Consider the following 14,669-nt stretch of genomic DNA (forward strand, 5'->3'; position numbering starts at 1 on the left):
CAGGAGAGTCGTCCGCTGAGCTCCCTCCTGCTCCCCGGTTCCCATGGCCCCCCCTCGTGCACAACAGGCTTCACAAACATGTTGGCCACACACGCCGAGGTATCTAAGGTTCAAACTGCTTTGGTTTCATGTTCCATGTGCTCCTAGGGATGAAGCCAAGGGCTCTGCCCTCGGGAACTGCTGGTCCCTCGGTTCTCGAGGGAGTGTTGGGGTCCCCAGCCCCCCACCCTCTGCCCTAGAGCCCTAGGATTGCCGGGCAATGCCTGGCACTGACCACAGCCATCGTAAGCCACAGCATGTGCCCACGGGTGATGGCATTGGTGGTACTGAACACCCCCCTACCAAAAGCCTATCTGTGGTTCATGGCAAGTAAGTGCTGAACAAGAAAAGCCTAATCTGGGGAAAAATAGACAGGGCACCTTTTGTTCAAGCCGCCCCGAGTTAGGGATCCAGACCCAGCACGTGCGAAACCCTCCCTCCTGAGCCCCACACTCGCCCGTAACCCGAGGACAGTGGCACAGCCCACCGTGCAGGGGTGAGGAGAGGAGAGTGTGGCCCACCACCCTGCTCAGGGCCGGGCTCTCACTCACTCTGGGGAAGCAGGGGACCGCCGGGTTGAGAGCTCGGGCTTCTGGCGATGGGAAGCTGGACACGAGTCCCCATGCCAGCCCCCTGCGTGGTTTCACCTGGGGGATGCCACCTGCCTCCGTGTCTCCACGTCCCATAAACCCACCTCCCATGGCTATTGGGAGCTCAAAGTGCGGAGTGTTCAGTCCACCAAATATTGCCAGGCAGGGGGTGCCGTGGGCACAAACCGCGGCTCCTGCCCTCCCAGGCTTTCCTGGGGGAAACCGCAGCGCAGAGATGACCATTTCCACCTGTGACCGGGGCCGAGCACTGTGGCCAGAGCTTCCGGCGGGGGGGTCTACTCATTGCTGGGCAGGTGCCCAGTTCCACAGCCCGCGTGAATACGGGAGTGTCTTAGGAAGCAAGTGTTCCGTTAATCTTTTATTAACAATACTTCCGGGAAAAAACAACAACAACAACAACAACAACAAACAAACCCGTTACATAGTCTTAGGGAAGCTCTGCAAAAGAGAAGCGCAGGGTTGGCGGGGGGGGGGGGAGGACCCCAGGAGAGGCTCTTCCGCAGGAGGGGAGAACGTGCTCTTTTTCTGCAAGGTGCATGCACCAAGGGGTTAAAGTCATTTTCATTAAAATTTAAATTTCAGCCGGCGTTCACTCTCCCTTCTCCGTCCTTTGAACGTTTGACTGGCAACCATTTCATATTTCAATCTCGGCAGAACAAATTGAATTAGATGTTGAAACCAAACTCGGCTCTGTTCACCAAAGCCTGCATGCTCGGCTTGCACTAATCCTTTCCTAGACGCTGCAGAGCACAGACAGGCGCCGGGAGCCCGCCCGGCCACAAAAGACAGAAAAAGCCGAGGAGGCAGTGAAAGAGAAGGAGGGAAAGCAGGCGGGCGAGGGCTCCTGGAGATTGTCTTCTGCCGGACACACGGATCTTCAAGCCCCGGACACAGTCCTGCGAGTGGATCTCGTTTCTGGCCTTGAATCCCCGGTGCCCTAAGTGTTTGGTGAATGAATACACGAGCTGAGGTTCTGGGCTGGCTTTCGGGACTCGCCCTGCCAGACTTGGCCTCTGGCGGACGCCCCTTCCTGCTCCGTGTGGAGTGAGGGGGGTGCTGCACACACTACGGCTCCTTTCCCAGAGGCCACAAGCTGCCCGGCGCCTCCCAGAGTCGAGGGAAGCTGGGCTTTCTCTGGTCACACCAGCCCTCGAGCGGTGCGCAGGATGGGCCCAGAAGATGCCAGCTCCCGGGGGTGGGGGGAGGCAGACCTCGAGGCCTGGTCCAGGGCCATCACTACAGACCCTGGGACACCGGATGACCCCATAGTTAGGCCCTTGGCTGGGCGCTGACGAGAACCTCTACTTACCCACCTAAGTCTGTGGACTGGCCTAGAAGCACTGACCCAGAGGCCCAAGCCCAGCTCTCGTAACAGACGATCCTGCCTGTGGGTGACCCCCAGATCGCAGTGTCGGGAAAAGACCCAGCAATACCAGGGCCTGGAGAAGGCCTCGCTTGTTTCCAAGCGCTCCCTGGGCAACCGTGGGCTCATCTCCTGTCTGGCTTTGTGTGGGAAACGACCAGGTGAAGGAGATGCCCGTGCAGCCTGCTTTGGGGCTTGTGGGCAGAGGCACCCTCTTCAGGCCACCTTCCTGGATGCAGGGACTCCCCATCCTGCCCCAGGCCTCTGACATGGGCCCAGCAGGCCTGCTGTGTGCACGCAGGACTCTGGCTTGCTGGGGCATCCGCAGGTGTAATGCCCCATGCTTTCCTCTTTGTTAAGTAATAGAAACACTTGTGATAGTCACGATTTAGCGTCCCCTAAAAATGCAACTCTGTTAAATATTTCCCATCTTGAAGAAAATCCTACCAGGCCCAAATTCCTCTCATATCCATTTTAAAGATACGGAAATCCAGGCAGGAGACACTGAGCCCCTGGGTGCAGGTTCGCAAGCACTGGGTGGTCCAGCAGGGATCGTGCCCAGGCCTGTGGGTCCCACCCCCCCAGCTGCAGTGCACCCCACCCTCACTGAGCTCTGTGAGACCCCCTGTCTAATCCCCTGTCCTCCACCTGCAAGCAGGAGCCAGGACCCTCCTCACCTGTCCAACCAGGGCTGTCTATACGGCACCTTCCCCGGCCAGGCCCAGGGGTTTTGGCGGCACCCCTCCTTCCCCAAGCCTGGTCCCGCATTTGAACACTCTGTCCCACCCTTCAGGGCTCCTCAGGGCCTCCTGCCCATGGCTCTCCCCTAGACCACCAAGCTTCTGCAGTTCCCGGGGATCTCTGTCTGCTCAGTCTTCTAGAGCCCCGTGTGCACAGACTGACCAAACTCCTGGCTTCCCACCCCTGCTTCCAACCCGGGGCTCCTCTTTGCAGACAGGCCTCCCAGTTCCCCATCTCCTCGCTGCGCCTCCCAGTTCCCCATCTCCTCGCTGCGCCTGTCGGCCAGTTCCACGGAGGGGATTTCAGCCAGAGCCAGAGGCTGGGGGTGGGGGTCTTGAGGAGGCAGTGGTAGAATCCAGGGCTGGACCCTCAGTGGGGACCCTGTACAGGATGGAGGGAGGGGAAGGAGCACCGCCTCATCTTCCCTCCTCCGTCAGCCCCAGACGCCCGATGGTGCCCACCCGGGTCAAACCCAACTGGCAGCCTGTTGCCAGGGGAGCCTGGGAAACTGGCCTGCAGGGGTCAGGCCCCGAGTCCGAGAGGGCATGTGTGTGTGTGTGTGTGTGTGTGTGGTGGGGGCACATGCAGGGCGACGGGTTCCAGCTCTGGCCTCTGCAGACGGCCGCACAGCCTCATCAGCTCAGGTGCCCCCTTCCGGACCCCGCCGTCCCCCCAGCCCAGTCCAGCTGCCAGCACGGCCCCCTTCCTTGTTCCCCCTGAGCATCCGGAGGCCACAGACCCTTTTGAGAAATGGCTGCATCTACACGGGCCTCAGGAGGCTCCCCTAGCCCCGGGGCTGCGCCCCTTCTTCCGTATCCCTCCATGGTTTATTCCTCGCGGTTCTTCCTTAGATCGACTGATGCCCCAGTGTCACTTTTTTAAAAAGACTTTATTTTTGCTAGAGACAGAAAGAGCGCGTGTGGGAGCGAGCGCCAGTGGGTAGGGAGAGGAGAAGCAGGCTCTCCATGGAGCAGGGAGTCGGGACAGGGCTCCATCCCAGGACCCTGGGGTCATGACCTGAGCCAAAGGCAGATGCTTTGCCGACTGAGCCACCCAGGCGCTCCTTATTGTCACTTCTAACTCCCTCCACAAACTCCCCCTGTGCCCTGGTCTGGTGACAACAGTGACTGTCTCCAGGCTGCCTGGGCCCCCATGGCCCAGAGTCCCCACAGCTCACCCGGCACGCACTGGACGGATGCGTCTCCCTCCAAGGAGGAGGGGCGGCATCCGTCCTCCATGCCAGGAGTACCTCACCGGGCTTCACCTGACCATTGACTAACAACCATACTTTATCTCCTTCCAGAATCATCGCAACAGTGCTGGTTCCCATATGGAACTATGACGGTGTGAGTACTTCCTGACCATGCAAGGTGGTAGTCGTTTTCAAAGGGGCAGGGACAGGGTTCAGGCCACTCCCTGCACTAAGTGTTGTGACTGAAAAGGACAGGGGTAGAGACGTCTGCGACGGGTGTGGGTGCAGGTCTGGGCGCAGAAGAGGAGCGGAGTATAGCTACTTCTGACAAAGTGGTCAGGGAGCGTCTCTGAGTGAAGAAGGGGAATTTAAACTAAGATCTCAAAGGGGAAGTTAAAAAAAGAGACAGGAGAGATGTGGGGGAAAGGGGGGTCCCAGGCAGAGGGAAGAGCCAGTGCAAAGGCCCTGGGGTGAGAATACCCTCAAAGGGCCAGCACAAAGTAAGGGAGGGCCAAGTGGCAGGGCCTCCTTGCGAGGTGAGGAGTGTGATGTGACTTTATTCCAAGAGTGAGGGTAACCCTGAGGGTTTGAGGCTGTATTTCTGTAATCTAGTTCATGGATCCAGCTGGATCCCTCTGGCTGCTTGTGGAGAATGCAGTGCTCCTGGGTTAAGGGAGGGGAGGCGATGAGGATGGCGTCCACTGTGGACATCCTTGGCAGCATGAAAGGGGGGGTGATGGGGCACCCTGAGACCTCCAGGAGAGTGGACTCAACTGCTCCTCATTGCTTACATGGCTGGTCCTGTCCAGATAGTGAGCCCCCGGGCTTGGGGTCAGAGAGGCCAGGCGAGGCAGGAAGGAGGAATGGGAACCTGGTCTCCCAGGCTGCAGGGCCTGTGCTTGGCACCCAACACCAGGCTGCAGGAGTTGGCGGATCCTGCCCTGGAACGTTCTAGTACCTTCGTCCAAGTCAGGCGGGTGCCCGTGAGGCCCCTTGTGTGCCAGGCCCATGGGCCCAAGACTTCCAGTGTAGCGACCACACCCTCACCATCGGTCTGGCCATGTGGATATGGACTGCGTGTTCAACCGGAAAGTCCCACGGGTCCCTGAACAAGACGAGCAGTGGGGAGGAATGGGGTGGGGACCCCCGTCACCCCAAGACCCATGCAACTGGGGGACCTGGTCACCTGAGGGCCTGGCATGGGTGAGGTTTAATACCGGCCCCACCTGTGTGCGGTGCACATACCCGACGTCTACAGGTCAGCCTGCTGCGGAAGCTGGGGAACCAGGAAGGGGGGAAGCAGGACCGATTAGGAAGCGGCGCCCTGTGGGCCGTAAGGCATGCACGGAGCCTCACATGGCTACCGGCGCTGGAGAGCGTTGCTCAGATTCAAGGCCACTCGGCAAACTGGATGAAGACTGGAACCTCCTTCCTCCAAAACGCACATACCACGTTCTCTGCAAAGTCAGAAGGTTCCCGGACTCTCCCTGGGAGCCCCAGCCGGAGGTCCCAAATGAAGGAGTAACAAAAGTGCTGATGGGCATTTCCTCGGGGCTTTACTTGGATTGACTGAGGTAGTCAAACACCAGGAAGGCACCACACCACCCCCACTGGACCGAAAGAGAAACTGAGGGTCAGAGGGGCCCTCACTGGTCTGCGGCCACACAGCTGAGAACAGTGGGGCTGGGACTGGACCCAGGGGAGAGAAGCGAGCGACTCCCTCCTCGCCGGGAGGCAGGCTCCCAGCATATGCTGAGTGCAGGACCCCTCATCCCTGCGGAGGCCGTATTTCCAGGCTGGAGTGGGGTGTGCGTGCGGGTGCCCCAAGTTTGGGACAAGCCTTTCCACGGGGCCGGGATGCATTTCAGAGTCGTCCGCCCGTGACAGGCGTATCGGCCATCAGAGTCGTATCTTAGGCTCAACCGGCTGGCATGTGGGCTTAGGGTCAGCCCCTGGTGGTCAAACCAGGACTCCACGTCCCTGGGGATCCTGGGGCAGGAGAGAGGCCAGGTCCCGGCTGGGAGCACTCCTGCACATGGCCGGCAGACGTGGGAGCTCCAGCTAGCAGCCCTGGAGGGGAGTCCAAGAACAGAAGCTTCTGAGCTGGTCTTCCACTGCGGCGGGGGCAGTTCACAGACCACGGCGGCATGTTTTCCCCATTAAACCTGTCTAAGGTGGGAACCGGGGCAGACACTGGGCCCACGGAGGTTAGGTCACCAGGCCAGGATCCCCAGCCAGTGTGGGGTGGAATGGAGGCTTCCTGTCCTGACCTCTTGATGCCACACTTGATCCCATGCAGCTGCACAGGAGCAGGCCCCCGAGTCCCTGTGTGCCCAGATCCCCTGACCAGCAAGGCGGGGCGGGGGGGCCCGTCTCCCCATCTGGGAGCAGCGGACGGCCAGGTTTCCAGGTCCTGGTATAGCCACGAGAAACTTCCTATCGTGGCTGTGTCTCGCCCGCCCCCCGGCCCTTGGGTGCCAGGCACAAGGCGGATGTGTGGGGACTGCTGGAACGTCCCCTCTGAATTGAGGCTGGGGCAGGGCGGGGTCGCCTGCACTCCCACCGCTGGCTCTCCCCCACCCCCCAGCCCCCACGCCAGGAGCGCAGAAGCCGGAGCGGCTGTCCCCAGTCCCCAGGGCCCCGGAGCCACGTACCCTCTCGGTGCCAGCTCGCAGCTGAAGGGTTTGCTCCTCACTGTCGTTTTCACTGTCTTCCAGCTGCTCCAGGATCTCGTCCAACACCACAGACCGCTTTTTCTTCGGGGGCTCTGTGGGAGCCCAGATGGCAAGAGAGGAGGAAAGAACAGCCGAGGGGGAGGGAAGGGAAGGGAGAAATGGCAGGAAGGAGAGGGACCGGGGGGAGCAAAATGGAGGGCGGGGAGGCGAGAGAGGAGACGCAGCACCGGAGGACAGCGAGTCAGAGGAGGGGGCACAGGGGACCAGAAGCCAAAGCGGGGGTGTGGAGAACACAGGAGAGGGGAGAGAAACATGGATAGTCAGTCTCCGGCTTCACTCCAGGGCTGCCTCTCCCCGGCCCCAGGAACTCTCCGGCTCGGCTCGGCCCGCCACCCCCTCCCGGGCTTCCTTCCACCCACAGAGGCAAGGGCTCCAGTTAGGAAGGGGGCGAGGAGGGCTTCTCCCAGCAGCCCAGAGGCTGACGGATCTCGGGCTGGCTTGCAGAGAGCGGAACACCCTCAGAGAGGACGGGTCAAGCGAGAGCAATTGTTGGGGAAAAAAGCAGAAGCTTCTCCGGCTTTCCTGGAGGCCACAGACTCTTCATGGTGCAGAGGCGCCTGATGGAGCAGGAGCTCAGTGGCTGTTGGTTGAAATCATGCACCGAGATGCCAGCGAGGGAGGCAGGGAAGAACACTGAGAGGCAGCTCTGCAGGGGAGGGGCTCTTTCACTTGGACTTTGAAGGATGCAGAGGAGTTCTCTGCGAGGCGAGGGGAAGGGGAGGCAGACGCAGGGCAGGACCAGAACACTGGGCTCAGCTCACACAGTCCCTTTGGGCCCCAAACACTACTGAGGACCTACTGCGTGCAACAACCACCAGTCCTGCAGGTAGGGGTGATGGCCGCCTCTTACGGGGGAGGGAGCTAGGCCACGGACAGGGAAATCTAAGGTTACTGAGCTACAAAGGGCTGGAGGCAGGATTCAAAGCCCAGCAACGCCGCAGCCAGTCTCCCCACATTTCATGAGTGTCCGGCGCTGGCTAGGGAGCACCAGGGAGATGGGGACAACTGCCCAGGAGGGTTGGGGGTGGAAGGAGGCTGCTCTTAGGCCCGACCTGCCATCAGCCCCTCTGGCCATCTGACCTCTCACTGACGGCCAGCCTCGGTCCCAGAGAACACGGGTTTGCTCAGGGGCAGCCGCAGACAGTCCCAACCCCATCCTCAAAGAGCACCTCCTCTGTGAAGTCCTCCTGTGGGGACAAACTTCCCTGTGACCCTTTGTCTTGACTCCACGCTGGGCCAGGAGCCCTGTGTCCCATGTGGGTCTCTCCAGAGCCCCCACCCCTACCGCCCACCCTGGGGGCGCAGGAGCCTCAGGTCCAGCAGCTGGATCCACCACTGTTAGTGATGGAAAGGGAGAGGGGGCAGGATGGGCAGGGGGTAAGGCAGCAGCCCTGGGCTCAGACACACGCTTCCTCTCCTCGCTCTGGGTTTCCTTCTAATCGCCAGGCTTTGGAGGTGCACAATGGCCTCGGGAAATTGAATTTGTGGGCAGGTAATGGGAGCCGGGAAATAGAAGAGCAGCGAAATAGGGCCTGTGAGCCCGGCACGGACGCCCCCTCCTAGTTACTAACAATGGGGGTGCGAGCTCCCGGGCTGCGGTGGCAGAGCCGTGGGCTTGACCTTCAAGGTTTCTCTGAGCTTTCCCACCACCTAACGGCACGGAGGCACCGGAGGCACCGGCAAGGGAGTGGGATTTTCCTGTGCGCCCTGGGGCTCAAGCCCTCAGCCGGTTCTGCATCCCGAACACCCCACCCCTGCCGTGGCCCCCCTCCCCCCGCCCCAAGCCAGAGCTGCCAGGACAGTGGACACCTCCTCCCCTCCCTCCCAGAGACCGCTCTTAGGGACACCCGGGGCATCAGCTCCTGTGGCCCGGTTGACTTGGCCTCTGTGCTGCTGGCTCACTTGGGGAAAAGCTAACGCTGTCAGGACGGCTCACCTCTGTGAGCGACACAGGGGACCTGTCACCTCCGTGAACTTCCGGTTACACTCTCCCCCGCACCTACTTATATGGCAAATGCCACCCAGGATCGCTTCCTGGCTGCTGGCCCCCACCTCCGGGCCTCTGCACCTGCTGTTCCCTCTGCCTGGAGCGCTCCTCCCCCAGGGAGCAACGTGGGGGACTCAGCTTTGCAGGGAGGACTCCCCGATCTCCTTGTTTAAAAGCACAAGGCCCCCAGTGCCCCTGCCCTACTTCCCCGTCCGTGCTTCTCCACGGCATTCACCCGTGTTTTACTGTGCAGCTTACTGTCTGCCTCTCCCGCTGGGAGGCCAGCTCCAGGAGGAAGCTCCAGGAGGCCCGCACCCTCAAGACCTAGACCAGCGCGCGGCGTACAGCAGATGCTCAGAAAGTACTTGTTGGCTGAGTGGACGGACGGCAGGCCTAGATGAGGTTCAACAGCTCGGGCTGCTGAAGGACACACAGAAGCAGGGGCCAAACCCAAAGCAGTCTTGAACCACCTTTGTTCACGTTTCCATCCCCTCACAGCAGAGACCAGGCAGTGGCTGCTCTGGGCCGGGCCTGGGAGTGAGTGGGATAGGCCCCGTCTAGGGCGTTCCTGAGGCATTCCGTGAGGGGACACAGAGAAGGAGCCATACAACCACAACCCATGGCAGGGTTAGTGCCGTGGTGGGGACAAACCTGCTTCATGTGGGCTATCACGGTGGCTTCCTGGAGGAGATGACAATGGAAACATGGCCAGAACCTAGCTGACTCCCAGCTCCGGCCCTCTGACCCCACTGTGCTGGTCTCACTCCCACATGGCTGCCTGGCATGTCCCACTCTCTGAACCAGTGGGCACCTCCCAACCTCGGCCCCGAGGCCCACGGGCACCAGCCATGCTCAGTTTGCTTGGGAGCGGACCTCGCGGTCTTCAAGACTTGTGAACCGGTTCTTCCACACCTGTGCCTGGGATACCAGCCCTGCCCTCAGCTGCCCTCTCGCCTTCCTCTGAGTCACTGGGTACCAGACGCTCTCCTCCTCTGCAGCCATCTGACAACCATTTAAGAGCCAAACATCCCGCGACACAGCCATAGCAGAATGAAGAGAAGCCATGCCACCCAGAGCTGGGTTCCAATCCCCTGCTTCCCCTCGCTGGCGGAGGGACCTTCCCCACTCTGAGCCTCAGCCCCCCGCTCCTGGAAGAGGCAGTAGGGCCAATCCCGTGGCAGGCCCTGGAGGGGTGATCTGGCTGGAGAAACTGAGGCCCAGAAGAAGGGGGATGCGGCCAGCAGAAGGACACACACAGGCAGGGCCTCAGCTGAGTCTCAGGAACCCCCTGCAGGAGGGGGTGCCGTCACCCTCATTTCACAGCTGGGGAGACAGAGGTGCAGGGCAAGGCGCACCCCTAAGGCTCCCAGCTACCAGAGCAGCCCTGGGGTCCTGCCTCAGTTGTCCCATTTGCAGGCCACACACACTGTCTGGGTTGTGCCATGGGGCGTCTCTCAGGGGCCCTGGCCCGGGGCAGAGGCCATGGCCAAGGCTGCATGGGAGCCTAAGACACAGAGACAGGTGGGGTGGTCACCACGTCTGGCCTTAGGGTCACACACTCCTGGCTTTGGCACTTTCCCAGCTGTGTGCCCTCGGTGGGGGGGGGGCAGTCACATACCCCGCAAGGTTCACTCCCTCGTATAAAATTGGGACAGGAGGCAGGACAGTTCCTCCTCCCTTGCTTTGTCTGTGGCCACCATCAGCTGACCGGCAGGCCCAGCGGGAAGTCCCTCCTTCTGCCCGGAGCAGGTGCAGGCTCCTCCCTCTGGTGAAAGCCTCTCCTGGCTACCCTGCATGTCCTCCCTCAGCATTTCACATACACACTCGGGAATGCAGGCTCAGGCCCCTCTGACCAGCCTCTTGCTGCCTCAGTCTCCTTGCCTGTAATGCAGGGGCACCACCAACATCGACCTCAGGGGGTCGTGGGGAGAATTAACGGAGGGAAAGGAGCAGTGACCGGCCCCTGGTTGGGCCCCAGCGGGTGGCGGCCAGACTGACATCTCTGTTGCTCTAACCCCTGTCACCGTGGGTGTTGGCGTCGTGTCTCGCTTTGCCATTCGGCCGGTGGGCGCCGACAGGGCGGGGACTGTCAGGATGGCTATTGATGACAGGTGATCGATGACGAGCTATTAGATCAACGAGTGAGACGATCTGGCTGGTAAAGGGTAAGGAAGGTCTGGTACCCATTCCCCACCCCAGGTTGGAAAACGGGGGGGGGGGGGGATCCACGGACTCCTGCAGGGCGAGTGGTGTAGGCAGCAGGTCAGATGATCTGAGGTCCCTGCTCTGCCACCTAATGGCTCGGTGACCTTGGGCAAGTCACTTCCGCTCCCAGTGTCTCGGCTTCCCCATCCGTATGTGGGGTGTGAAGACAGGACCCGCCTCCCGGGGCGGCCGTGGGCGTCTGTGAGTCTGTGCACAGAGCCCCGCACACGAAGGGCTCAGCACTTGGGAGCTGTGACTGCTCTCGCGGGCCTGGCGCATCCGACTCGGGTCGCCCCCCCCCCGCCACTCCCCCACGCCCGCCACCAGGGGACGCGTCAGCCTGATTCCCCACCGCACGACCCCCAGCACCGCCCGCCGGCCCTGCCTGCGTGCGGAGCACCCTGCTTGCAGGAAACAGCTGCTGAAATCCCACTTCTCCGACATCAAAAGCCTCAGTGGGTTTTCACCAAACAAACATAATGCAGAATCGGAGAAAGGTGTAAAATAAATAAACGAAACAAGCTGTGCATTTTCTTTTAGCATTACAGCTGCACCCGGAGATAAACAACAAGTGAATGTCACCGAACATCAATACCCAAGAAATTAACTTGACAAAAAACTCAGCCGTCCCCCAACAACCTCCCAGTCCTGCCCCCCTCCCCGCCCCTCCCCCCCTCCAACCACCATTTTGCATTTCTGGAGTTCCCATCTAATGATTTTATTTTTCAATTAATTCCTTGACAGAATGCCAGCCCGCGTCTCTCTCCCGGCCCTGGCTGGCACTGTCGCCCCGCGTGGAAGGCACAGGCAGGCAGGCAGACAGGAAGGCGCGAGCGGGGCGGGGGGGGGGGCGCGGGGGGGCTGCTGCTGGGAGTATGACAGAAAGCGCCTCATGGGGTTTTGTTCCAGAGGCAGAGCACTGAGGAAGGGCGAGCAGAGCGGGGGACGGAGGACTTCTGCAGGGGCCCTGAGAGGAGCAGGTGCCGGCAGCCAGGGGAGGCTGAACCCCGGCTGCCAGGATCAGAGCCCGCTGCTCCGGGCTGGGCTGCCTCTGTGTCCCACAATGATTGAAGGTACTCTGCTTGCTCAGATGGGTGCCCCTTAAGTCTTCCCCACAGCCCCTGGCGAGTGCTCAGGGAAGGCTGGCCCATTTTCCGGCTCCGGGACGGACACCAAACAGGGGCAGCAGTAGTAGCCCTGGGCCAGTGCCGGGAGCCACTGTGGGTGCCCCACCCTGGTGGCCGCATGCAGCACTAGTGCGTGGCTCTGGGACATGTCAGTGGCTGTCTCTGGCCTCCAGGGTATGTGATGCCGCGGCATAGGGTCAGCTGGAGGGGCTGGGGACATAAGCCCCCCCGGAGAAACCCTCCACCAGAGAGATGTGTTCATGGGGAGCTGGTGGACACATGTCCCCGCTCCCTCGACTCCCGGGGGGGCAGCTCTGAGGTGTGTGCCCCACAGATCTTGGAGGGCCCTGGCTGGGGTGAGCACCTGCTGCCCTCGGCGGGCCCACTCGCTGCGGCCCTGGGCTGGATCCCTCACTTCCTTCCCATTCCTCATGCACTTCTTGGGCTCACCTCTGAGGTGATCTGCTTGGTAGCCAAGTCTGCGTCTCAGGCTCTGCCCCTGGGGAACCCGCACCAGGACACCACGGCTACGGGTGACCGGGTGATCAAAGGGAAGGAAGCCTCCCCCGTGACACAGGTCCCGGGTAGAGCGTTTGCATTTGCTGACTCGATTTAAGATGTAAAAAACTAGTTACTAATTCGCAAACAAAGGGGAGATGCTATGCAACAGTCCCCGTTTCTAGTTTCTGTGGAAACCGGAGGACCGGCCCCAGGGGGCCCGTGAACCCACCTGAAAGCGAGCACATGCTCTGTGCCAGGCCTGGGGCTGGGGCCGCAGCCGTGCAGAAAACTCTATAAAGGATATTCGGAACCGCCAGCCACGGGTGCCGGGTCGGGGGCCCCCAGGGGGGAGTGAGCCGAGGGCTGACCAGGAGAAGCTGAGAGGCAGAGGAGGACCCCCGCATTCCCTGGGCCTCCATGTCCCAGGCACTCGCTGGCTCGGAGCGGCAGGCTGGGTGTGCACGGGGAGAAATCCCACAAGCTGCGTGGTATTACTGTCCCATTTGTCAGACGCGCAAGCAGCGGTTCTAGGGAAGTCACCTGACCGCATTCACCCCACAGCCCATCACGCCAGTGATGCCTGCGGTCCCGGGGCTCAGTGGCCGGTGCCACAGCCCCCATAGGAAAGAGCTCTTTGGCAGAAAAGGACTGGACGGACAGAGCCTCCGCAGCACCACCTACCTGCAGTGGCGGACTTCACCCAATTGCCCGAGAGAATAATCTAGAAACCACCGAAGCTGGGACCCCATCCCCAGAGGTTCTGCTGTGAGTGGCCTGGGGCGGGCATTGGCTACTGAGGTGATCAGCACAGTGCTCAGGGCCCTGGCTCGCTGGGAAGCAGGAGACTGCATGCAGCCTGGAAGGTGGCCCTTCCTCCGTGCGCTCCAGGCAGCTGGCCCGGAAGCTCCGCATCTGCAGGGCCTGGATTACCATGGATTTAGCCTGTGGTAGGGCTGTGGAGCCGGGCTAAGCCTAGGGGCTTTCAGGCTCCGTCCTGCATGTGTTTGCATTAGTTACAGATGCTGGAGAGGCTGGTGCAGGCTGGAGAGGCAGGGAGTGGCCAGGTGAAGGTGACTCATTGCACGCAGCAAAGGAAAAGGAAGTGGAACCCTTGGAAGGCATCCCCCACTCCCCTGCCTTGGGCCTGCAGGGATCTTTCCATTTCTAGCAGTGGCTTGATGGGCATGAACCTCCTGTCCCCCTCCTCCTGGCATAGCCCTGGGGTGGGAGCAGGGAGCCCTGGAAAGGGAGGACACGGTAATGTGTCCTCAGGGCGTCAAGGCGGAAGAAATCCGCACCAGATCTGGATATGCGCAGGCCTTAGGCAGTCAGGCAGGCACAGGAGGGAGACGATAGGGCAGGCCGCAGACTGCGGCAACCCAGCCCCAGCTGCTCTACGGGCCCGCAGCACCAGCGTGGTCAGACCTAATTTTTCCAGAGGCCAGAATCTCGATTTTCCAGGCCAAATCTTCTGATAGCAAAATAGTAGAGATTCATTAAAAACAAACAAACAAAAACAAAACCAAACCCCACCTGTGCGTATTTTATAGGTAAAACAAAGACCCTCGGCAGCGCTCAGTTGATGGCTCACCTGGGCAGCCTCTGATTTATGGTCTCCTGTCTACAGAACCCACTAGTCTCACTCGTGGCCATGAAGCAGTAACGAAAATCTCCCTGTCTTGTCTCTCGTGGGTTCCTCCGGCCCGGGCCAACCGACAATTCAGACGCCAACTTGGCCGCCCCCTGCCACCAGCCACAACCCTGGAGGGAAAGCCTACCCTCCTCCTCCTGCCCCGGTTTCCAGCACTTTGGTCCCCAGGTCCCCGAACCCCTGTCCAATCCGGGCCCAGCCCCTTCCCCTCCCAAGTCGCTCTGAAATTCTCCTTCTGTCAGTTGAATTCTGTGATCGATGAGGAAGAGCAGGAGAAATGGCCCGGCACAGCTGGTTTCCCCGTTAGCCCTAGCAGGGATTCCTGGCCTCGCTGGCGACGGCTGAGTGAAATGTTTGCGGAACGCAGAGAACACAAGTCAATAACAATTTAGCTGGATTGGGAGCAAGTGCCTTCCCCGCACGGACAGCCGCTCCCGGGGGAAGGGGAAGAGAGTGGGGAGGATATTGCTGAAGCGCCTGGAAATATTTCCAAAACACCACTCCAAGAGGCTCAGGG

General features: G+C 60.9%; 1 protein-coding gene across 4 annotated transcripts in view; it reads right to left on the minus strand.

Annotated features, from left to right (window-relative positions):
* Window positions 1-997: 997 nt before the first annotated feature.
* RBM19 (RNA binding motif protein 19) overlaps window positions 998-14,669 on the minus strand; it is a 121,421-nt gene continuing 107,749 nt past the window's right edge. Inside the window, exons 23-24 of one of the 4 annotated variants that reach the window (XM_045073526.1) lie at window positions 6,601-6,713; window positions 998-1,587 (exon numbers count right to left, since the gene is read on the minus strand). In XM_045073526.1, the coding sequence (XP_044929461.1) occupies window positions 1,215-1,587; window positions 6,601-6,713 (486 nt within the window). In that variant the 3' untranslated portion in view covers window positions 998-1,214. Of the gene's footprint in view, window positions 1,588-3,624; window positions 6,017-6,600; window positions 6,714-14,669 lie in introns of those variants that run through there. The other 3 variants (XM_045073529.1, XM_045073525.1, XM_004753296.3) reach the window with 3 other exon arrangements.

This window comes from Mustela putorius, unplaced genomic scaffold, assembly GCF_011764305.1.
Source record: "Mustela putorius furo isolate JIRA1106 unplaced genomic scaffold, ASM1176430v1.1 tig00537248_pilon_pilon_pilon, whole genome shotgun sequence".
Taxonomy (NCBI): domain Eukaryota; kingdom Metazoa; phylum Chordata; class Mammalia; order Carnivora; family Mustelidae; genus Mustela; species Mustela putorius.